Genomic DNA, 26664 nt, shown 5'->3' with positions numbered 1-26664 from the left:
CCCCAACAATAATCAAAAGTCAAATTTTGTCAGACTTTCAGTGCATACTCAACCCGTTTAGCGCCTGGACTATTAGTTAATAGTTAGAGCATTGTTAATTAACTTCTCGACTTATTCACGGACAAAATTGTTTTATTCTTTAACGAATGTTTATGTTTTTTTAATATTTCCCGGCATTTTTATCACTGATAGAAAATATCTGTTGTTTTAAATTAATGATAACAATAAACCTAACAAAAACCACCATTTTAAAGGTGTAAAATACTCTGGAACGGATTCCCCCAATGAAAAAATGCACTCTTCAATCAAAAAATTAACAGTGTGCCTTTTTTGCTAAAACCCAAATTTTACAGGACCGTGTGATGTTTTTGCAATACACAGTTACCCATCAACCACCACTACCTATCAATTTTACAGGTCAAAATGTGTTCAAACAATTCTAGAGATTACAAACTGATGTTGAAGTATTTTGTTATGAGAGGAATACTTCAAAATCTGACAGCAAAACTGCAGAACAATCACACCGTTTTCCTTATACACAATAATAATACACAGATGTACACCAGTTCAAAAACCAAAATCCATTTTCAGCCCATTGTCATTTTGGTTTTTGAATATTGTCTCTTTTATTAAAGTAGCACTTATATTACAAAAAAATCTATCAACAAAAGTCCATCCGAGGCACTCTGTGTTGTTTTTACAACATTTTTCATTGTTTGTTTACCCTGTAGGACATCGGGAGACTGGTGAATGACCTTTATAGACAATTTCTCATGGGTTATGGTTAGTATCATACATTTCAATTGTATTGAACATTGTTTGGTACTTACATCATCAAATTATCTCAGCAAAGAGGACTGAAACAAAGATTAAGGATGTGAACATGCCTTCAACCCAGACAGCACACTTTATCCCAGGGACATCCCATAGTAGTCCCCTATGTCCTGAGAATGACTCGGGATATGTACGCTATCCTCAGGATATCCCGCAAAATCCCGGGACAAGTACGAAATCCACAGGATATCCTACAATATACCGTAATGTCCCGGGATTTGTAAGTTAACCTCAGGATATCCTGTAAAGTCCCGGGATATGTACGAATGCCATAGGATATCCCAGAATGTCCCATGACATCCCGGGACATTTACAAAATCCACTGGATATCCTGTAATGTCCCGTAATGTCTGAACGTAATGTCCCGGTAACAAACTGAAGAAAAAAAATACTACCACTGATGAAATGTATACCTAAATTTAAATGTTCAACAAGGCCAATATATAATAATTTTTTTTTTCACTAGCGCTTTCAGAAACTTGGTTTCCATCTTCAGGCTGTATTTACACTAGTACAAAAAGTAAATATTTACTTAATAAATTAATTTTAAACCAACTTAAAACGGATGATTTAAAGGATATTGGAAAAATAAAAAATAATATTAGAAAAATTAATCTTTTGAATTTTGCATATATTAAAGTGTTGTTCTTGATGTAATTATTATCAGTAATTCCGAATTTATAATTGGACCGTCTTCATTATTTAACAAATAATTTTGGTCTGTTTTTTTTTTCAAAAATAAGATTCCCACGCATTAAGATGTTGAGGTTTTATAATTTGTTTTAAAAGTTTAAGGTTTCCCAGATTGAAAATATGTCTTGTTAATACTATGGCTAGCAAGGGCTGACTTAACTTTACTGACATATTACCACCGCTGAATTCAGGAAAACTAGAGTTCTATCATAGTTGTGTGAGATGTGAATTTAATTCTAACTTTAAATTAAAAAAAACAAACAAAAACTAATTTTAATCATATAACAATCAATTATAACAGTGCTAATCTAATGGTAATTAAATAATCTATATTCAAATACCAGGATCCTCTCCAACAACCAGAAAAACAATTCAACTACTTGAGGCCTAAACAGATTAACAGAATCATATTATATACTGTAGTATCAAAAATATTTTAAGTATTGCGACCATTGCAACTGTCGGCTACTCTTTCACCACTTGAAAACACCCATAATCATCAAGCGCAGATAGCTCAGGAGGTAAGGTAAGAGGCACATAAGGGGAAGGTACCGGGTTCGAGACCCGTCTGGGCCAAAAACTTTTTTTCTCGTTTTTTTCTTCAAAATTTGTGTATATTAACTATTTAATCAATTTACTAAACTTATAATTAAATTTTCATACTAAATCTATATTATTTTGTGTTTTTTATGTTCAGGCCCAGACCACACTTTATCCCAGGGACATCCCATAGTAGTCCCATATGTCCTGAGAATGTCCTGAGGACTACCCTGGGATGACCTCGGATGTCCCACGGATATGCTGTGAGCTTATCCGTAGGACATCCCCGGGCGGGGACATTACGCATTCCTGTGGATATCCTGGGATATCCCGGGTTGACCATAGGACCACTATGGGATATCTTGCATATCCTGTCGCAATATCCGTGGGATGTCCTGAGGAGAAAGTGTGCTGTCTGGGAATGTGTTTCAAAACTATGTACCGTACCGATGAATTGAAGAATAAATATTTCAGGGTTTGAAAACAAAAAATACAAATACCGTGCAATCAAATTCTTGGAAGTTCTTCTAATATTCTCACAGTCATTATCTTTTAATGCACAATAAATTCACTACTCACTTTCCTTTCTTAAAATTGGATATACCTCGGAAATAACTAAATGAAAAATTAAATTAAATTACCTAAAGAAAAAAAAAGAAAAACATTTAAATAAGTTAGTAATAGGGTTTGCACACATAAAAACTAGAATCGATTTTGTGATTCCAGATTTTAAACTAGGCCCCAACTGCATTGGACTTGTGTAAAAAAAATACCATGGATGAAAAAAACCAGTTGGTAATCTTTAGCCAGCTTCCATCTAGTTCTTTCCAAGTCATTCATCATTTAATAATCTTTAACTTTCGATACATTCCATTGTGTCTATTTTCAGTAATTCAAAAACCTCTCAAAAATGTTACAATGTTTACAATCTGTTGGCCCTGAAACAATTTTCTCACACATTCAAAAATATTTAACCACTCTGTGCAAAATTCGAAACTACAATCCCTAAGGACTTACATGTATATGAACCCCTGCTTGAATATACAAGTCATTCACCAAACACCCAAAGCCTAACGCTTCCACCCATCCTCGTTAACTGTACAGTACATACATAAATACAGAGAATCCTACGTTATTAAACTAGACTTAAGGAGTATTTACAAAAACTTAACAATATTTATATTGTCGGGACTAAACGGGACAAGCGCAACTGTGACTGACGACTAAAAGGCAGCTTCAGACTACGTTACGAGAAGTGTATAATCAAGCCCTGCTCTGTAGGGGTTATAACAGCTGATTTGTAGCCCAGCAAGTAACAGATATCAGCTGATTTCAAGCTAAGGGAAAGCGAAACTTCTACTCTATCAGATTGTTTGTGGTATGTAATTATACATCTTAAAAACTGTGACTAATCTATTAAATAAATAGGATTTCCCAAAAGAATTATGTAAGTAAAATTCACAGTGCAAATCACAATTTTTGCAATAATAAGCTAAAAACAAATACATTCTAGTATTGAGAAATAAGATACCTGAAGTATATTAATATTCTTTAATTCTGAGTTTTATAAATAGTTAAAACATGTGTTTAGTGTGCATGAGTTGTCCTTTTTTCTTTAAAATAATTTTAAGTTTGAGGCTAGCTGTGAAAGCTTTATTCTTAAATTTCACCAACGGTTTTAGTTATCTTTGGTATATTTTTTAAAATATTTGTTTTATCAGTTACATGTTATTTATCAAAACAAAATATGGCTACTTAAAATGTATGCAGATTATACAAAAATTAGCAAACCTAAATCAAATTAATAGCCTACTACCTTTAGTAAGGATATATGTAAATCAGAAGTAAAAAATATTTAGTCTACAGTTTTTTTTTGTTTGTTTTTTTATTTTAACTAGATGTCTTTGAAAATAACCACGTGTTTTATTGGATATAGTAAGAAGAGATTCAATACATTTAGACCGGTATGAATTAAAATAAAGGCAGCAACAATAGGTAATAAGCATGAAAAGTTACCTTTTCAAGGTGGGAAATCTTAAGAGTAAATCATAGTTAATTGGGAACAATTATAAAAAATAATGTATGTTTCAAGAAGCTAGTCAAAATGTTATGATTATAGATTGCATTTAAACCTTAACCCGGCTTTATTCATTATTACATAACAATACCATTAGTTACCAATCATAATATGAAATATCTAAGACCATCCTGGGCTGTGTCCACTATTCAAAATCTGATAAAAATACTCTTCCATTACTATCCTAATTGCGTAAAAAAACACTTAAGACTGCATTCAATAAAAGTGAGGCCATTATTCGATGCATAAAACATATTTTTAAGACCACAGGTCTCCAAAGTATCGTATTAGAAATCATCACAAATTAATTTATGGTAATCCCTCTTGTTTGGATTCGTTTGATTCAGAATACTGAGTACCTATAACCTTTGCATATTCCTTTCTTGGTATAACACCTTAGTTCACGACATTTACACTAAGCATATGATTTTAGGATTCATCTGTTCATTTTCTTATTCACTTCTAACTGTTTGGACTTTAAGTGATCAGACGAGAAATCAGGTTCTTAGGTGTCCAAACAAAGGGTAGTCTCCTATAATAGGCATCTGATTACGTGATTCACGGAAACCAATAAAAGTCTATGTACTTATTACTACAAGAGAGCAGGGCTTGACTGACACAACGTAAGGTCAGAGGTTAAAGATCAGTAACCCTGACCGACTCGTAATGTTATTCACGAGCGTCGTCCTCGCTGATAATTGCGTCTGAGCTCTCTAGACTCTCCACAGAGGGTGACAGGGTGAGTGGGTGAGGCTGGGAGGGGGTGAGTGACGACTGTCGTCGCCTCGGTAACGTCCAACGGTCTGTGCGGTCGTGAGATGACGTTGTGACTGTTAACAGAGCTTCCTCGTGGCTGGAGCCCAACTCCAAGAGGGAACCACGCCGTGCTGCCGCCTGAGACATAAGAAAATCTTTTACAATGTATTAGACATAACAAATATGTTTACACTGTTATGAGTAAGTAACCGCACATGTCAGTTCAACATTCTACCGCGCTGCCAGTTTGTGCCCCACTAGAAAAACAGGCCTTGCTGCAGGATCAATCACATTTGTGGAAAGGTTCACTGCCTTATCCCATATGTTTTTGGTAAATAAGCTGGCTGTTTACGTCTGGCAACTTTAGTACAACTATCCACCACTGTGAGGTAGTGTTACGCTGCAGCATGGCCTGTTTTTCTAGTGGAGCCTTGGTGGAAAGTATCTAGCATAACAAGAGGGTGAACTAGTAGAGCATAAGAGTGAACTGTACTGATATAATTTAGTGAAGGCACCCGAACACAAACCTACACATTGCCACCTTTATCTTTAGCTTGTAACACTACCGATTGAGCTACTGACTCACCAACTGTTCTTGTTCAAAAGATATGCAAAACAGCAACAGACTCGGTTAGACCAATCAAACCTTAGGTTCAAAGGGGTTAACTAAAATTGTGTTTTATAGTATATACTGGCAGCTCGTACATATTTTACACTAGCTGTACCCGCGGGCTTTGCCCCGTTTAACTTCATATGTGAGCTCGTTCGCATGGCTCAATCACGTCCTGGTTGAAGTTCGTTCGCTACGCTCACTCACCTTTAGGTTGGAGCTCGTTCGCTGCGCTCACACGTCCTGGTTGAAGTTCGTTTGCTACGCTCACTCACCTTTACGGTAGGAGCTCGTTCGCTGCGCTCACTTGCCTTCAGGTTAGCTCGTTCGCTACGCTAACTCGCCTCCGGATTGAAGTTTGTTCGCTACGCTCACTCACTTTTGGTTTAAAATTAGCCGTTGTAAAATATAAAAAAAAAATAGTGCTGCACTCTGTTGGTAATCCTTGTAACTTTAATGCTATTTAACATCATAGAACAGAACCAACTTGTTTAATTGAAACAGCTGTTAAGATTCATTAATTCCTTTTAAATATGAGTACTCATTAGGTTAACATGGGAAACTCCAGAGCCACTGGGGCGGAGCCCGAGAGTCCGATCAGAATAAAAACCACTTACTTTTCCTATTTAATGCCTAAAGAATCAGTGTACCAAATTTCAGCCTTCTAGGTAAGTGGGAAGTGGGAGAATTAGTGATGAGTGAGTCAGTCAGTCAGTGAGGGCTTTGCCTTTTATATATATAGATTTATTAGATGTTGCAATAGTGTTCAAATACAATCTTAATTGATATAATCATGCCAGAAACTGGAGAAATCTTTGATATTATGGTATTAATACAAATAGTTATTAACCATGAACAGATAATTTTAGCAACTATTTCAAGGATATATAGCTAAAAAATATTTCAAAACAAACATAAGATGAACATCTTTAACCAGACCACCATAATACAACAACACCATTATCATCATTCTAGCTCAAGAAAGCTTTTTCCTTTAGACATAAGGATTTTTAAAGCTTTTTGTGAAAAAAAAGTTAGCAAGTTTAATCTACAAACCATCTTATTGTGCCCCTTGGACCTGGGGCTGAGTAGAGATGTTGCCTCTTCTATGAGCAGCACTGTTGGAGATGAGGACTTGGGAGAGTTAGGCTCACTGTCTCTCCGGAACAGTCCAATAACAGAGGCGACTCCTGGCTGCTCTATGCCACCTGAGAGAACCAACAAATGATATAACCGTAACAACAGTCTGTGTGACAGTAAACATACCGATATACGAGGACTGTCTTTAAGGTGTCCAGCAAGGTAAAAGATCAATTATATAATTCAAGTTCTTGGAACTGGGATAACACAAAAAAAAATCTAAGCAAGCTATTTCAAATTTGACACCTGTGGCGATTTCTTTAGTTTTCCCTCTACAGTTCCATTTATTTCCATTCCTTTGCAATGACTAGTCGTATAGTAGCCCTATAACAACGTGATAGAAAATTGATGGTACCGACAATTATTGTGTTGTGTGATTAGGATTGTTGCATAAGGAAAACGTCTAGAATAATAGTGGAGTGTAAACAACTCGATGCTGAAGAGATCTTTCCTTTTTTTCTAGATAAATGGTCATAGCGTTTTGCTCTCAATAATTACTACCACTATAGCCACAGCTTTGACTGTGGCATATGATGTAACTAAAAGCCATTATAGTGATTGTCTGAATTACATCTCAGGCCTGAAATATAGAAGTTGCAGGCAGACTACTAGGCCAGTCTCACCTGTTTTTATACTTGGTTGTCCAACCAATCATTATCATCATAATTACTTTTAAGGCAGTAGCGTCACATAGCTTGAGTATTTTTTGCTGAATTTGAATGCAAGATCATTTTAGAATGAGGCTAGACAATAGTAAAGCTTTTGTTACTGACTAAGATCAGCTAGGCCCAAAATGATCAAGAATAACAGCTGGGCCCCGTTTAGAACCACAAAATACTACTGACTTTTCTCAAACAGGCAAACTTTAGATTGTCAGGCGAGTACTATAATCTTGCACATAATAAAACACTGTTAGATGTCCGAGACAAGATTTGAAAAAGAAAGTTTTACATAGGAGTGCTTACCTAGGAATGTGGCCGAAGGAGAGTTATAGGAGACATACTCTTTGTTGGAACACCACGGAGGGAACTCACTCTGTTTGAGCGCTGTCGAACTGTCGCTGTCGTCAGTCCGCTTCCAAGGCAGCAGAGTCTCCAGTGCTGTCGGTGTCGACACTCTAGTTATCTCAGCAGCTGTCAAACAGAATGTAGTTGAAAAATATTTAGCATGTAGAGTAATACTTCAATAGTAAGACTTCAGATAGTAAAGATATTGCATGAGAGCGCTTTGCTAACTTACTGGATCCTTCAAAAACATCAAACTTATATTCTCATACCTTGATATTTAATGATTATGTTACAAACAATTTCAAATGAAAATTTACATTTTAAAGTAAAATTTAGCAAACGATTCATACTGTCAAGCTCTTTTTATTTGCTTTTGATAGCATATATGAAATTATGAAATGAGCCAACTGTTACTTTAAAACTTTTACAGTCTCATTCAATGTTGAAAGGTAGCTAAAGCTACAATCTATTTTAATGAGCATTGACTGAATGTGAAATTGATTTTTAGAACTAGTGTTAAATTTAATTATTATAAATTCATATTTTTTTGCTTGAAACTATATAGTCTTTTTGGTCTGACTGACATGGATATTATCGAAATTCTATAATGAGAACTTTGTTTATGAGATGTGTATACTGTATAATTATTCTGTCTTTAAGTTATGGTAGTGATTAAAAAAAAATCTCCCCTGATTGGTGTATATGTTGACTGAATAAAAAAGAATGTTAAAATTAAACGGATACACTTAGTTTTAGTATGTCAGGTAATTTGGCTTAACTATTTTGAATATAATTTTGCCAAAAAATACTGTATGATTAAACAATATTATAAGACAACAATAACATGTCTATAGAATAATTAATTTATAAAACTCATTTAAGTAAACTCAATCAAAACTATTTATTTACAAAAACAATAATCATGTAAACAAACCAAATAGCAGATGATTCATAACTTTATAACTCAGCTGATAACAATAATCCTACATTTCTCCCCACCCAATTTAGGCTGAATTTCCGAAACTGTGTTCATCTTCAGGTTCCGTTTGCATTTTCCATTGAGGTGGATCAGTTGCACCTTCTCTTGCTCTCAGCTGGTCAGCGTGTTTTCTCTTTACATCTCCCCCAACTACAACTGTGTACGACAGCTCCCCCGTCCTTTCTTGTACAGTTCCTGGTCTCCAGCCCTTCTTCGTTTCATTTTGAACCCACACTTCTTGTTTGGCAGAAAACTCCTTTTGTTTAGATTTTAAGTCGTGGTAGTACTTCTGTCGCCACACTTGATTTTCTATTCTATCTCTGCTATTACACCTCCACCTATCCAAAGCTGTTGGTAATCTTCTACCGTAGAAAAGGACTGATGGTGGTTGTCCTGTGGTCTTTTGTGGGGTGTTTCGATACGCAAGCAACACTTGTAAAAGTGCAAGTGATGAACTGAGACCTTCTTGTTTGCAAGCACTGTATCTACTCTTGAAGGTTCTGATGATCCTCTCTACTAAACCATTGGTTTTTGGATGATACGGTGCCGATGTGACATGACATATGTTATTGTTCTTACAAAAAGTCTTAAACTCATGGGACGTGAAGGGGGTGCCATTATCGGATACAATTTTTTTAGGAATGCCGTATCTCGAAAACCAAGTCCTTAATCTATTTACAAGAGCAGCAGTTGTCGTACGGTCCATAACTTCGATCTCAACCCATTTTGAGTAAGCATCGATTCCTACTAACCAGAATCGGTTGTCGAATGGTCCTGCGAAGTCGAGATGAATTCGCTCCCAAGGATCACTTGGCACATTCCAAGGATATAGAGGTACTTCTGTGTCAAATGATCGGTTACTCTGGCAAGGGTGGCATCTACGGACATAAGCCTCGACATCCTTATTCAGATTAGGCCACCATACATAATACCTTGATAGGGATCTCATGGCCTCTATTCCAGGATGTCCTTTGTGGAGTTCTTTTAATACATTTTCTCTCAAAATCTGTGGCACCACTATTCTTCCTAATCGCATGATTATACCGTTTTCTAATGTCAGCTCTTCTCTCTTATTCCAATATGGTTTCATGGATGGTGGTAAGTTTCCTGTATCTTTTGGCCAACCATGTTCCAGGTAGTCTATAAGTTTCTTCATATTTGGGTCTTTCTTATACTCCAGTACAAGTTCATGATTTGGATAAATGACGTCGATTTTCTCTTGAACCAATGCTCGAATCTCTCTCTCATCTGGATCCAATACTTCTTGTGTCTTGAGTGAAAATCTAGACAAAAAATCAGCCAAACAATTATCCTGTCCTTTGATGTACTGGATCTCAAAATCATACTCCATTAAATACAAAGCCCAACGAACCAAGCGGTTGTTTACTACTTTGGTAAGATCGCGATGCATTCCGAATATTCTTTCAAGTGGCTTGTGGTCCGTCCTCACCTTGAAATGTCTCCCACTGAGGTATTGTCTAAACTTCTTCACTGCGAAAACTAACGCCATCGCTTCCTTGTCAACTGTAGCATACCTTTTTTCTGCTTCCGTTAGTGTCCTCGAGGCGTACATGACTGGCCTTTCCGTTCCATCCGGCATCAAATGTAACAGCACTGCACCAACCCCTTGTTCACAAGCATCACATTCAATAATGATCGGCTTTGATATGTCGTATGGAACTAATGTCTTCTCTAATGACAGGATATTCTTCAACTTGTCGAACGTCGTCTGTTCGGTGTCAGTCCATTTCCATTTAGTCTTCGTACCAGTCAGCTTATGCAAGTTCGAAGCGATCGCATGAAGATTAGGTATGTACCTTTCGTAAAAATTTAGTGCTCCTAGAAAAGCTCGTAATTCTTTCACGTTTCTTGGCCTTGGTGCGTGTCTTATGGTTTCAACTTTGTCTTCGGAGGGATGAATACCATTCCCATCTATTGTATGACCTAAATACTTTACAGATTTCTGAAAGAACTTACATTTTGATAGTTTTGCTCTTATTCCACTTGATTCTAGCCGCCTCAAAACTTCTCTAAGAGTGGTTATATGGGTAGTCTTATCCTTACTAGAAATGATTATGTCATCAAGTAGAACTCCGACATTAAGTCCTTTTAGTAAACTTTCCATATACCTTTGAAATTTTGCCGGACTCGAGGAAAGTCCAAAGGGCAACCTTTTGTAGCGAAAGTAACCTACATGAGTTGCTATTGTCAGATACTTTTGTGACTCGGGGTGTACTTTCATTTGCAAGTACGCGTCTCGAAGATCTATGACTGAAAATATCTTTCCATCAGTTAATTTGGAAGTCAAGTCATCAAAGGTTGGCAAGAGGTGTCTTTCCGGGACGATGTTTGGATTCAAGGTTGTACGAAAATCGCCACAGATTCTTACTCTACCTCCACCCTTGTCTACGTTGACAGTTGGGGTACTCCATTCTATCGGTGTTTCGGAAGGGTCCACTGGTTCCAAAACTCCTTCCTGTACTAATCTCTGTAATTCTCGCTCCACTGCCTCCCTTAAGGGGAATGGAACTCGTCGTGCCCCGTAAGATACAGGTTTTGTTCCACTTTTTAGATGGATGACTTCATTAGAGTCAGATATCGTTCCTAGCTCATCACGAAAGAGTTCGGAAAACTCCTGAGTTAATGCCTCTACTTCTTTTTGTAACTCTTTTCTATAACTTTCTTCGTTCTTACCTGCCTCTTTACTACTTGTCTTTCCATTGTCAATCCGCCTAACCATTACTTCTCTAGGTAAATTAAGATTGAAAGCTACACTCCACGGCAACCCAAATAATGGAACATCATCTTCTAGTAATACAATGACCGGCAATCGCTTAGTACGATTACGTAAAGTAACGTCCACAAAAGCCTTACCCATGACTTCTAGCTTATTTTTCCCATAGCCAGTGATGACATCAGACGTCTTTTTGAGAGATTCGCCACTCGAATTTATCCTATCCCAAAGAGACAAACTTATAGCACTTACCCGAGCCCCGGAATCAAACTCCATTCTAACATTATTCCCGTTCAATTCTACATCTATTGTAGCTCTGGGAACCTTACTCTTGACTGACCTAATTTGTGTACCACTAACATCAATATCAGAACTACACTCATCATCATAAGTTTGATTACAAGAATCGTCTACTTTTCTCAAATTACCATCTGTTCTTTTGACAAAATTATTTTTACTGTTGCACATTCTTGCGAAGTGGCCTCTCTTTGAACATTTCTTGCACACAGCAGAAATAGCAGGACATCTATCTTCACTAGGGTCATGTGTAAACCCACATCTATAACACCTATTGAAGCCAGTAGATTTCTGTACCTCTGGTTTCCTCTTTTCCTTACTGTCACTTACTTTGAAAATCTCATTTTTACACGCATGTTTGGAAACTTCTTCTCTCGCACGTTCCATAGATTGAGCTAACTCTAGTACTACTGTTGACTTAACATGCTCACCTCGGTTATCAACTCCCTCGGGCCATCTTTGTCTGACTTCGACTTCAAATTCTGGACAGTTGCTTCCTACTGCAAACCTATCTCGTACTCGTTCATCTAAGCTATCTCCATATTTACAACTTCTAGCTAAAGACTTCAATCTGTTATAAAACAAAATAAATGTCTCACCATCTTTTCTTATAGCTCTTTCAAACTCAAACCTTGTTGCAAAAAGGGTCCTTGTAGGCTTGAACAACCGGTTGGCTTCCTCTTTGACTTCGTCGTAGGTGCACTCCTCCCAGGCCCTTGGATACATCTGGTCCGACAGTGCCCTGAGGTGCTCCTCTCCGATATTTGCCAATAGAAGATCTCGCCGAGCCGCTTGTTCTTCTGAGTCAGCACCACCCAGTCCCTTAACTCTGCAGGTCAACTCAAAACGAGCTATGTAGTCTTCCCACAATTGTTCACTATTATATTCTTTAAATGAAAATCTGCTCATTCTATCTTGTATGCAAGACATGTTACTAAAATCAATTACACTCTTATACTGAGACTGGTCTGTTTTCCTCGGCATTTTCTCGTCGCCAATATAGAATAATTAATTTATAAAACTCATTTAAGTAAACTCAATCAAAACTATTTATTTACAAAAACAATAATCATGTAAACAAACCAAATAGCAGATGATTCATAACTTTATAACTCAGCTGATAACAATAATCCTACAATGTCATTTCAAAATATTCATTAAACACAATAATTACTTAAGGTTGAAAAGCCATATTAACAGGACTATAAAGACTATACAAAATGTAAACAAACTAGAATCCAACAACAAGTTGTTTGTTTGAAACTAATAAATACCGTAACCAATTTTCACATTAAATGTTAAACAATTCTACACATCAAATTGGAATGACAAGAATTACAGTGTTTTTTGGTGACAGGGAAGGTATAGAAGTTACAGAATAGAACACATGCGAAGAGCTGAGGATGATTACGACCATGCGTTGTTAGTAATTTACGATATCAAACACTTTTACGACACATCAAACACACTTAATGGTACAAGTTTACAAAATGAGTACTACATCAATGAAAACCAGTTTGAACAGTCTCCTAATAGTATTATTGTGAACCCCTAATATGTAATAATGGTAGCCTAATAGATATCTGTTTTTTTTATTAAATATATGTTTGAGTTAATACCATTTGCATTTCTGAAACATCATTCAACTTATTTCAGTATCAATAGAGTAACTGAGTTAAAGTTTTAAAACCCCTTTATGTTTAAAAACACTATTTTAAGGTTTAGTGCGTGGAACAAGTGTAAAAATCTTTCACTTCCGGAGACCAGCACCATACTTTGGGAATCGACTAAATACATGTAAAAGAGTGAAAATCAGCCGGGAGGCAAACTTTAAAATAATTAGGTCTCGGGCAGTGACGTCATCAAAATGGCCGCTCAGCCAATAACAATAATGTCGCATATCTCGTAAACCGCGTAACCGATTTTGACGTATGACATCTTATTTGAAAGGTCTAATCATTATCTATAAAAAAGGTTATTACACCTTTAGCGGTTAAACCAACGGTTTCTTTGTATTTTAGAAAATATTAATTTTTTACGTTCCACAAAATTGATTTTTGCATTTATTATTTGGAAAAATTAAAATAATCAAAATTTACTTTCCACCGTTGAATCCAGCTTTAAAAGATGAACAATTCAGTATTTTGAATCATCACTCTATGTATATTGGTTACCGAGATATTGTAAGTAGTAAACACAGAACACTCTGTTCCCCATGTTATCCTTATGGGAAAAATAACATTCTATATCTTAGTTATTTTATAATGCATCTTAATACTACTTGGTATGTGGTTTAACCTAGTTGAGCTACTTGGTAATGACTATAAAATATTTATATTTTACATTTACATGGCAGCAAACCTACATACTCATTTCCCATATTATTCATAAGGCGAATATTTATGCATGATTATTTATGAAAATTGTACTGTACTTTCTCAGCTTTTCCTTGCTTTACAGCTTTAGACCTTTTCGGGAGTTTTCGGGACTCAGATTTACTGAACACTTGTAAGAATTATGATACATTTATTATTCTCAGATCTGTTTACAAAAACTATGGACAAATGACTTCTACTTCGAAACCCCATAGACAATCTATTAGGCGGTCCCTTGACCTCTTGGTCGATCGGCTCGAGACCCCTCTGTCTTGTTTTGCTGTTCTGGGTTCCCCACGTTGGTTCTCCTTCCTGACGCTGTCCCGTCGTAGCGACTCACAGAAGTCCTATCGACACGGCTCCTGCAGTCCTCCAACTGGCTCCGTCTCGGAAAATGCTGAGTGGGTTACTGTCCCAATCGCAGCAGCTACCGTCGGTTTTGCCCGTTCCGTTGGCAGATGCAGACTGCCGTCTCTCCCAGACAACTCTTTCTCTTCTTAAATAGTGGAGGTGTGCCTCTTCATCCCCCTCCAGACGGATCCATGGTCCCGGGAGGCAGCTTTTTTGGCCACCGGGGACTTAAACTGAAATAAAACGGATGCCGGGGCTCAGCTCGCCTCTAGTACTGGGGTGTACCGGGCTCAGCACGCCTCTAGTGCGGGGTGCCGGGGCTCAACATGCTTCTAATGCATACCCCACCGGTGGCCCCTACCGACGGGGTCGGGCCCGGAGGCCCAACATGTCCAAGTCCCCCAAGAATGCTCCTTATATAGGTTCGTAACCCGTAAGATGCATGGAGAGTGGGGGTAAGTACCCAGTATCCGCCCCCGGCCGAAAGTACTGGGCACTTGTCCCTAATCACTTTTCCTAGTACTTTTCCCTCGGGTCACTGAGCACCATTCCTCGGTGCTTTGGTGTTTTAGCCCATATTACATTACCCAACCTTGACCTTCTTAAACACTTCATTACAACATATGCTGTCAAAACTTGACGTTAAGCGTAATTTTAATTAATTATCGAAGTATTTGACATTCCCAGAGTATGCAAGTTTTTAGTATTTTGCAGGTGGATTTTATATCAAATGGAGTGCAACTTAATCTTGTCTTGAAATAGTTTGTTCGTCCGTCTGAATTATTTTCGGAATTTGTCTGGGGGAGATTCTCATCCAAGCATATAATATCAAGGCGTGGGTTTTTTCTTAGAAATTGTGACAAATCTTTTGACACCTCAAACGTTGAAATTGGGCCACAAATAAGGGAGTAGTAGTGTTAACAAAAACGGCTTCACGTATTATAATTTTTTAATTTTTTAAAGGGAAATAACATAGACGCCAAGCCGTATTTCATACTATTCTTCGGTTAAATACAAAGATAATTAACATTCTAATGATATGTAATAATATGTTTAAGTGAGGAATCCACAGTCCAAAGCCTGAAATGCGCTATTCTTCAGGTAGGGTAGCCACATAAAAACAATTCATAACTATGTTTTGAAAAGCCCAAAAGATTTTTACCCAAAAATAAAATTACTATGAATATTATATTCTTCAGGTAACCACTTTAAAAATCTAAACGATCAATAACTATGTTTTAAAAAGCACAAAAGACGTCAAACCCTATATGAAAATTATTAGAAAAATGTAAACTCAAAAGAACAAAAACAACACGTTAATAAGGATTTTATCACGTTTCTTATTCAACAATTGCGACAAATTGCTATCAGATATCTTGTCGGTTATCAGTCTGACCAACCCAGGAAAAAAATATTTCCCAAAATAAAATTACTAATATTTTTAAAACCCCCGTTGCAGTAGACCTGCATACTCAGTGAATTTCAAATGCTTCGATAATTAATTAAAATTAAGCTCAACGTCAAGTTTTGTCAACATATGTTCATTAATAATCATGCATAAAAATTAGCGATACGAGTAACATGGGAAATGGGTATGTAGGTTTGCTGTCGTGTAAATATAAAATATAAATATTTTATAGTAATTATCAAGTAGCTCAACTAGGTGAAATCACATTCCAAGTTGTATTAAGATACGTTAAAAAATAACTGAGATATAGAATGTTATTTTTCCCATAAGGATAACATGGGGGACAGAGTAGTCTGTGTTTACTACTTACAATATCTCGGTAACCAATATACATAGAGTGATGATTCAAAATACTAAATTGTTCATCTTTTAAAGCTGGATGCAACGGTGGAAAGTAAATTTTGATTATTTTAATTTTTCCAAATGATAAATGCAAAAATCAATTTTGTGGAACGTAAAAAATTAATATTTTCTAAAATACAAAGAAACCGTTGGTTTAACCGCTAAAGGTGTAATAACCTTTTTTATAGATAATGATTAGACCTTTCAAATAAGATGTCATACGTCAAAATCGGTTACGCGGTTTACGAGATATGCGACATTATTGTTATTGGCTGAGCGGCCATTTTGATGACGTCACTGCCCGAGACCTAATTATTTTAAAGCTTGCCTCCCGGCTGATTTTCACTCTTTTACATGTATTTAGTCGATTCCCAAAGTATAGTGCTGGTCTCCGGAAGTGAAAGATTAATAGGTAATATGTTGCTTGTTCCACGCACTAGTTGTGTTAACTGGTTAACTGGTCCTGTGTGGAAACATCAAGAGCATGGAGAGTTAGAAACACTGGCCAAAAAACATGTGATAATTTTTACACCGAATTTTGTTTATTTTCTATCTTTCAAAAGTTAACTCCAGATGCAGAAACTTTTAAACTTATATTATTTTGGGCTTGAGAAAAGAAACCACCTTGAAGGCAACCTGCCAAACTGAAACACGGAGGACGAGAGTGGTTTCTCTTGGCGTTACAGGTAGAAGAAACAGCTGACGATGAAATTGTTTTGCGCATTTTAAGACAACAACAAGACCAGTACGACAGTCTTAAAATCTAAAAAGTGGTAGAATATCAATTAACTGTAGTTGTTCAACTAAATGTCTTTAGTATAGTAACAGTTTGTTTTATTTTGGATTCACAGTCAATGAGTATTATGTGTACTGAATTCTGGTAAGGTGTTTCATTTGAAATAGTAATAGTGTAAGTTTTATAATTAATGTTATAAATAATGACAAATTGACCGTAAAGGGTGCTGTATAGGGTGACTGTATTTAGGCGTGATGACTAAAACAGATACATTTAAAATTAATGATCGCCAGTTTTTGATGCTCTTTTGGGCGAACTAAGATTTATACAACATTTTCGTTAGTTACAGTTTTAATAATGATTGTCATCAGTAAATAGAATGACAAATAAATATTTACCATATCATATGTCCTTAGGTCGATTTAGTACTGTTGATCTATATATGTACTATGTACATAGAAAAACATAATGATTATAGCATGATCAAATCTAATCACTCAAGAAAACAATTTGGGCTCCAATAGACCAAACACCCACTCTCTAAATTACATTTGTTTTGTTGAAATTCTATACCTAATATTTTGTTCTACCCTTCTTAACTCACCATTGTCCTCGGAAGACCTGTGCCCCGGGGTGCTTGCTTGAGTTCCCCCCTCATCTATAATGCAAACAAACAAATTCTCAACCCCCCGAAATTCAAATTTCCCCACTACAAAGTTCAGTCCCAGCGATATTCCAAAACAGATAAAATCCATAAATCACCAAAGCTTGCTACAGTAATCATCATGGACGGGAAGGAAATTTAACACAAAATATAGGTTAATATTGCCTGTGTTACTGTCAGAGCAATTCACTGTAGCTGTACCTAGAGAGGTTTTAAACAGCCAAAAAATGAGCAATATCTTCAGATTAGAACATGAAAGTGCTTAAATATCTTGTCCTCAAAAATCTTTAATGGTAAAACGATGTAGGCTCAAAATATTAACAAAACCTACCAATAAATACTGATTGACCTTAAGGCAGGTTCACACATGGAGTAATTCATTGTGCACCGAAAATTGTACAAGTGACAAACTCTACCCAGTGGTGTAGTCGTAAACTTTCCAGTATGGAACGCTCACCATTTTCACAGAAAAATACAGGTCGATTACCAATATATAGGTTCTTTGGAAAAAGCAGAGTGGGAATGGCTACATACACCACTGACTATATCTATGTAGGTATTTGGGGATTAACCAGCAGAGTTGCCCACAAATTTATCCCTTTTTGAGCAGTTTGCTCATTGCTATGGTGTGAGGAAGATACTATAGGGGGAAACAACAAGCACTAAAATTCGCCCAATAATGAGATGATAAGCGGTATTCACACTAGTCGTGATTCGCCGAGTACCGGTAGCTGCTTGGGGCTCAGGAAATTCTGCATGTGCGAGTGTGGACCCTTTAACACTAATTAAGACAGGATACGGTGTCATAATAATTTAACACTCACTCCATTTAAACCAATTAACCAATTAAACAGCTAAAAAAAAGTAAAAAAAAGAAAAAAGTAAAAGAAAATTCTGACAGTAACACGGGTAACTTGTTAGTTTACCAACTTTTTGGGCTAGTTTACCTTTAAATTGTTAGTTATGGAGATTCTGATTGCCAATCCATTAAGAAACTGTTTGCTATTCCCTTGGAGATTATCAGGTATTTTAAATTATTTATCACAAGACATTGCTTAATGTGCAAATTATTGAAATCTTAAAATTTCAAGAGATATTGTGAAGAGATCGAGGTGGCAAAGATATGTTTTTTTATGATTAAGAGATTTTGGATATCTACGATCGCAGAAATAATCGAGTTACTGTGGGTTATTAAATAAGTATAACCCGAGCACTTCTACGCAAGCAATTGCATACACTGTATGCATGTTGATCTTTAAACTTTGAAACTAACAGTTCAAATGATTCTCAAAACAGTTATATAGACTTTTAGCTCTGACATGGTGATACATGAATCAAAACACAAATGAATTTTAGTTTTCACCATTCTGTTGGTGTTTAGCACCTGAAATGACAAAAGGTTTAAGGGTGTCGATTACTTACTCGAGGTACAATTAAACCATCGCTGGGCTAGTTTTTCATGCCAACGTAGCTTTCCATGCCAAGCTAAAAAAGCAAAAAGCAATCAATAAAGAAGCAAGCACTTAGACATGCTATTTAGCTTTGCCCAGCCAAGCAAGCAAAACTAGCATTTGGCGCACACTTGACCTAGCAAAAACTGGTCTTGGTGATAACTTCCCAACTCCCCAGTATACAATGCTGATAGACATTATCATCTTTGTCCGAAAAAGTTTATCTAAATAAAACATTAATTTCCTAAAACATTTTCAACTGACCACAAACAAAGCTAAACTCACAAAGGATTTAAAACCGCCCACCATATAGTTGCGACTTCACAATATGTGACAAAGGTGTGAGTAAAACTTACATAGTAGTTGCACAACAAAGCTGCAAGTTGAAACGGGATTTGAACCCTCCATCTCAGGCTTTATTGTGATGTCATGATTGATGAAACAACTCTTCAAATGCTCGAGACACAGATAACCAAACTGTAGAATGTCCTGGTGCACACTATAGTGCTATAATTTTGTTTCCCCTAGGTCCAATTATAGGTTTTATACATATCTGAATGTAAGTTTAAACTTAAAGGGTGGCAATTTTAGTGTATAGTAAGTATTATATTATTACATTAATTTTTTGTGTGTGTTCTTGAGCAGATTATATCGGAACGCAGGTAACAAAACAAAAGGCAGTTTAATAGACTATAATTCTATGTTCTTGAAAGTGGAATAACCATATATAGTTTTTATTATCATCCAAGATATTATAATTTAATTTGAATGAGATGTTAAGAAGTTATCTAGTTTATTGTAAAGGTTGTTTGACAGATTTAAAATGATGACATTCATGTTTAATCTACACAGTAACACAGTTCAAAGTAGTAGTATTAACACGTTCACTGCTAATGACGCACAAGTGCGTCATAAGTATATTAGCAGATATATAATACATGATGTATATAATTACATAATCTATACTTATTTAATATATATTTTAATCCACAATTTATAGTATAAAATTTTTTTAATTAAAGATATATTGTCACTCAATTAACATGATCATGTTAATGTTTATGTTTTTTAGCCATTTATAAAAGTATTACATATCATTAGCAGTGAATGTGTTAAGTTGTGTCCCATGATTTACAATCTGTTTTATATATTATAATGATGGTTACTTGTTGAATAAAATATAGCAAAACTACTTAAGGGACAGCAGAACTAATTATTAAAATAGCTAAAACTAAAAAAGTACGGTAGCTACTAAACCATAGTTTTGTGGTAAAGAGATAGGTTTAAGATATTTTTACCATTTTGTTTTAGGGTCTTTATAAGCCAAGAAGACAGTATGTAAAAATCTATATATCTTATGTGACGATCTAGCGTTTAGGAGTCACACCCCAATAATCAGTTGTTTTAATTAAATTTGTAAGCTATAGAAAGATATTTTATTATACCATTAAAATGAACTACTGACTCTTATCATATTGGTTACTACTCATTATTGTGTGTGAGTGTAGGTGCTTAATACTGTATAGGAAAAGACGAGTGGCTTGATATTCAATGTTAGACCAATTTACTGAATATCTACACTGAAGTAGGAAGACAATTTGTGATTTAAAATTATACTTTTTTTATACTAGAATTAAAGGAAACTATACCTGTCATTCTAAAAATCTAGTACAACAATTAAAATGTCAAAAATACAGGCATAAAAAATTACTTTAAGGGAGAGGATAAAAGACCACCAATGAAATGTTAAATCAGGAAATGAAAAACTAGTGGCCATTCATCCCAACAATTAACATGGAACTTTCTAGTTGCTTCACCGCAAGTGAGAAAACCATTACCAAAAGACCCCCCCCCCCCATTGGCTTTATTGCAACCCTTTTGTGTGAAGGAAATGGGAACTGGCATTCTCTGTAACAAATCCAAGAATTCCCACCAACCTCAACTAGGAACTATGATTAACTTATCCGTCCTATCCTGAGCACTGAGCAGCTAGCTGAATTCATGACAGGCTTAGTTATAATACATTTGCATATAAATATATTATGTCTATATTTAGTGTTGAGAAACTTAAAGGTGGCAACATTGCATGTGGAAACAGCCATCAAAGAAAACATTTTACCTAACCCACAATGTTAAACTTCCCTATCCCAAGCGTGATGTAAACAACTTCTTTCCTTCACTCGGTGAAGTAAAGTTTCAAAAACTCACTCAATGAAGTAATGAAACCCATTCAAATAACATTGGGTGCTCAACTTAATAAAATATACCACTATGGAGCCAATGACGTTCAACGCTAGAAATCAGCTGTGCCCTTGAATGTTATTGTTATGCTTCAAAGTATTTTAAAGGAACTTGTTAGAAGATAAGTGAAAGGTTTATGTTGTGTTTTAAATTTTGTGTTTTTAAGTAAAAAAAATATCCTGTATTTTATTGTAATCAATAAAAACAGTTCACTTAAAAACAAACCAGTTTATATATTGTAGATTAACTTATTTACACCCCGTCCTGTATATTGTGGGGCCATGAAAAATATTGTACGTACAGTAACCCCCTGTATATTGTCAGGTCAGACAAAATATTTTACGTTGTTGTTACGCAAGAGCGTGTTTACATCACTTAGGTGAATTAAAAGCACTCTTACTACACTTGTAACGTAAATAGCTATTATCCCCCCCCCCCCCGTCTCTTTTGTTTACACTTGTTTACATGCAAAATCCTTTTGGTTTGTGGATATTGTGTTTATACTATAACCGGTGGAATAAATGTATAAGGTAAGCTTTTTTTGTTTTTTCTAAGAACAAAAATGTTAGTCAAGAATATGTTATGTTCAAGCCTTTCCTTAAACATAATTTTCTTTATTTTAATCGATTTGATCATCAAAGAACCTTTATCACACCATTGAAGATGCATTTTTAAGTGTTTATATACTGTTAAGAGAGACGTTTTGTATTTTATAAAACCAAATTCATTCAACTTACATTCTGAATATGAAATATTGTTACGGTATTTGCTTTTATTAAACTATTTCACGTTTCAAGCACACTCCAGCCAAGTATATTTCAAATTTTTATTCTTAATGGAATTTTTGTTTAGGTTTTAACAACAAAAAACCCAAAATCACGTTTCTAAAACTAAATCGTTGATATTAAGACACAGTCTACTTGGTTGGAAGGGTTTCAAAAATAAATAATTTGTTGAAAAATTACCACATCCCTATATATTATTTCTGTTTATTATCAATAGGCAAAAATTTATATTCTACCCTCGACCATAACTATCTAAAACTTGATTGCTAAGGTAGCACCATCTAAGAATCAACCAGATAAATCTAAACTCTAATTTATACATGCTACAATCAACATCCATACAGATGAGGCTACATGATAAGAATTCACCTTACTTATCCTACGGTTTTGTTGTTGTGTATTTTTTATCTTTGATGGGGCAAAAGAAGAAAAGATTACTAGGCTCAATGATCGTGAACATTTACAGAAAATTTGAATAGACCAAAGTAAAATCATGGTTAGAAAGAAAATTTCATTTAATGTTAATTTTTTGTTGAGTTGTAAGAATGTGTTTCAGAGTTAAAGTCTGGAAATTAATGTATCTATCTCACTCAAATACACTGTTTCATCTAAAATTGTCATTAACTGTTTACACTTTTGTTCTTTCAAACTATTTTTTAAGTTACGCTACGCACTTGGAAAAAACTAAAATTACTCTGTATTTGATAAATATTTAATCAAGAAGAATGTGTGAAGTTACAATTTAAACATAGAGCTATTTATCATAATTTTAAAAGTTGAAAATATTGTGGAAAGTTTGAGGTTGTATATGGAATAAAATCTGTCTAAACCTGATATTGTTTAGTGTTATATACTAAATATTTAGCAATAGGTAACACTGTAATGAATTATTTATTTCAGTTAAGCTATTATTTTGATGAACACTTAATTAAATTCATACTAAAACATCACATTGAAACCTTTTTATATTTATTTTTTTGACGGTACTCAACCATTGGCAAAACTTTGGGCAAAACAAATAATTTTTTATTATAATCATGAAATCTGGTCAAAGAATTAACTACTCTAAACATGAATGTGTCGCCATACTTTTTGAAACAGTTGGATGTTGATTTTCTGTGTGGTGTTAGTGTTGGAATGAGGCATTCGTGAGTTTGAATGTTGAGAATTTGTAGTGATGAATGAGTCATCTTCACTACATTTTCTCATGCAGCAAACGGCGAATAAATCATCACACGACTTGTGGAAATGACACCCATTGTTACAGTCTCTTTGTTAGGCAATTAGTGTTTATAAAAGTGTTGAAACACACATTTTGTTGAACAAGCCTTTTTGTTCACATATCAAAATTATGAAGTTTCAAAACCAGTTTTTAACTTTTGGTATATCATCATTTGTTTCATCATTCTTTTAACTTTTTAATAGATGACTACCATCTACCCACTTTCTGAATTCTGGCATTTCCTTGTTGCTATACGCATCAATTAATATAATTTATAAAGAAATATCAACACTATTAGATTTTTTTCCGGTTTGATCCACGAACTAATTTGAATACTCTCTCTTGCCAAACTGGTACTAAATACTCATTCTGTGATTGTTGATTGGTTTATAACGAGATATTACTATATTATCAACAATAGCATTTGTGACCATGGCAACAATCACTTGGCTACAACAGTTACCATAGCAATCAGGCGATTTTTGCTATCTATACTATTATATAAGGTTTACAATTGCCCATATTAGATTACTCTATTACAGAATTTAATTTTTAGTTTTAAGAGATCGGTAACCCCTTCTTTTTAGCTGCAACACCTTGAGTCTTTGAGTGAAGTATAAGCCTCAGCTAAGTAAGTGGAGATAAAAACTTGAAGCAGCATGCAAATGAGGAACAACAGTTGTATTGGTCAAAAGAACGTCGTATGATAACTCGTTCCTTTATTGAATAATTTTACTCCCGAGAACAAAATACCATTTCAGTCAACTCTCAAGTACTGGCAAGATATTGTTGAATTTTCTGAGAGCAATATAAGTCAGTTTAGTTGAGAAAGGAAATTTTTGAAGGTGAGAGACTTAAGATGAACCACAAGTCGTGTGATTGAGCAAGAAAGGTGAAGAGAGAGAGAGTTACCCTCGCGACGCCAGGGAAGTAGGGTCTCGGCAGCCGTGGGCACGTCTGGCAGGTGTAGACTTGTCGGGCGTTGTGGATGAGAGTATTGCGTCACCACTGTAGTAACTAACAGTCAAACATACGTCAACCCTACCTAACTACATGCTACATTCACATTCAACCACAGTTCAGTACCCATCCCTAGGAGCTACGATGAGGATTTGTTACGTTTCGATTTCAGTATTGCAAGTGAACTTGAATATTGGAAAACTATTGACTTTTGTTTAATGTTTAGTGAAGCAGACAACCAATCTACATGGGCCAGCTGTAGCAAATTTTGTATTAAAAAACAAAACAGTTTAATGAGGGGTGGAAAAAAGTACCAGGACAGTTAAATATTTCAAATAATACGGATAGAGCTACAAAACTTGGCAAAACGTTACTGGGTATTAAAATAATTTAAAAACATTATTCAGTGATACCTACCTCCTCAGGGACCGCTCGCTAGGAGTCAGAAGAAAATCTTAAATGTAAGCATAGGTTGATATGCACATCAATTTAAAGTTCTTTGTAACTAAAATACAATGCCACCAACCCAAACTCTAACGAACAACCGAGTCAAAAATAGCAGTCGTTAAAAAATTACTTGGTTTTGCAATTTTAGAATCCTAGAAGGGCTGCAATTTTTTACTCACTTGTTATTTTAAACACAAATTTACGGCATTGTATTACTTTAAAAAGACCTTAAATTTTATGTGCATATCGACCTATGCTTACATTTATTAATTTTTTCTTACCACTAGCAGGTGTCTCCATGAGGAAAAGGCTTGTAGTTGCAAAATCAAAGAATCTTTGAACAGTTAAAAAAAACTGTTTTAACAAAACAATCAATAGGAACATTTTTTTTTTTAAGTATCCAAATCTTAATAGTAACATTTGTATTAACCCCCAATATTGGTAATCTAGTGATAGGGATTTTTTATTAACCTTTTGAGATTTATTTGTAAGATTTAAGCTGCCAGGATCATGATTATTAATTAGGTGGAAAGTACCTGCAGTTATCTCTTAAATGGCAGAATTACTTATAACAGGTTAGATTTTTTCAGTTTAGTAACCTGTTATATCTACCAACTTGAGTAATATAATGGTACTAATTAAGATTATTAGCAATAATATGATAGGTTGTATACCATAACTCATAATGATTCCTCCCTCAGTAATAAGTGTTAAGCAGTAAAAACACAGTGTTAAAAAACGTAGTTCCAATATTGGAACAATTCCATCTCTATAAAGCTTTAGCCAATGGAATTGTTTGGTTTTGGCCCTTGATTATAATTTATATGCCTAGACTTTTCTCTGTACTCTTAAACTCATTATTCACTAGGCCTACTATCTGCAATAAATAAATTAAAAAAACAAAATTAAAATTGTCTAGTTTAGAACTTTATGGCCTGAAGATTTTGAGTTTTCCTAGAATCAATAGCTAAACCTAACATTTCCTTAGCCCGGAAAACTGAAATATACCACCTAAAAATTTCTCACCATTGTGTTAATGTATTAATCCCACATTTAATAAAATGTACATTCTATCCCAAAACATATTTCAAGAGTTTAGAGGGAATGGGTTAAAGGGTAAGAAAAAACATGCATTAATCTCACTCAAAAACAAACCATTTTTAAGTAAAACATGGTGTAACAAATAAATGAGCGCTAACTACTAAAGTTAAAATTACAGAAAATCTATTCCAAAAACCAAAAGGCCGAAGAAAATGAAGCGTTGAAACCATTACAATGTAGAGGTAAGTTTTGAAGTCTCGCCACACTCTTAAAACAATAAGATATTGTTAATGACAAAACTATCAAATATAAAAATGATTTGACATGTTGGATTGTAAAAGTTGTTTAAAGTGGAAAAAGACAATAAGCCTTTGTTAGTATCAGGCTTGGTATGTACAATTCGGCAAACAAACACATGCTGTACTAGTCAATAGTCCAGCGGAAATATCACTTCACTTGCACAAATCATGCTATGAGAAAGACGAAGTAAGAGAAAAAATATAAATTTAATTTTAAATAATGTTTTTAAATTTTCTTGTAAAGACACGCTACAAAAGCTTATGGCTAAAATTATTTAAACAAAATTTGTTAAAAATTAGTTTACAAATGTAAGATTTATATTGTGAAAACGGACACAAACAATATAACTAAGGGTTTTAACAAATTTTCAGGGCCATCGCATGGGTGAGGCGAGAGTGGCGACCGCCCCTGAGGCAGGTGGGTGTCTCAGAAGTGGCGCTTTAGTAGTAAAATATTTGAAAAAAATTTTTATTTGTACCAGTAGATGGGTGCTAGCGATTTCAGTGCCAAGCCTACAAGCTGGAGGGATCAAGGACCACGTCAAATATCGAGCTTGATCCGAGCTTTTAGGATCGCAATGTTATTTGTTCATTTGTAACTATCGCAAAACGTGT

At 35.1% G+C, this 26664-nt stretch overlaps 1 protein-coding gene across 5 annotated transcripts in view; it reads right to left on the bottom strand.

The window, feature by feature from the left end:
* Positions 1 to 43: 43 nt before the first annotated feature.
* LOC129004470 (probable Na(+)/H(+) antiporter nhx-9) overlaps positions 44 to 26664 on the bottom strand; it is a 114673-nt gene continuing 88052 nt past the window's right edge. The window contains exons 14-18 of one of the 5 annotated variants that reach the window (XM_054433068.1): positions 24215 to 24319; positions 17544 to 17597; positions 7616 to 7783; positions 6567 to 6718; positions 44 to 5038 (exon numbers count right to left, since the gene is read on the bottom strand). In XM_054433068.1, the coding sequence (XP_054289043.1) occupies positions 4814 to 5038; positions 6567 to 6718; positions 7616 to 7783; positions 17544 to 17597; positions 24215 to 24319 (704 nt within the window). In that variant the 3' untranslated portion in view covers positions 44 to 4813. Of the gene's footprint in view, positions 5039 to 6566; positions 6719 to 7615; positions 7784 to 17543; positions 17598 to 19002; positions 19089 to 24214; positions 24320 to 26664 lie in introns of those variants that run through there. The other 4 variants (XM_054433069.1, XM_054433070.1, XM_054433071.1 and 1 more) reach the window with 4 other exon arrangements.

The sequence above is a fragment of the Macrosteles quadrilineatus genome, unplaced genomic scaffold (assembly GCF_028750875.1).
Source record: "Macrosteles quadrilineatus isolate MER2022 unplaced genomic scaffold, UCM_ALF_1.0 Scaffold_9__3_contigs__length_116548681, whole genome shotgun sequence".
NCBI classification, from domain to species: domain Eukaryota; kingdom Metazoa; phylum Arthropoda; class Insecta; order Hemiptera; family Cicadellidae; genus Macrosteles; species Macrosteles quadrilineatus.
The sequence above is the reverse complement of the archived record's forward strand: the minus strand, read 5'-3'. Positions and strand labels throughout refer to the sequence as shown.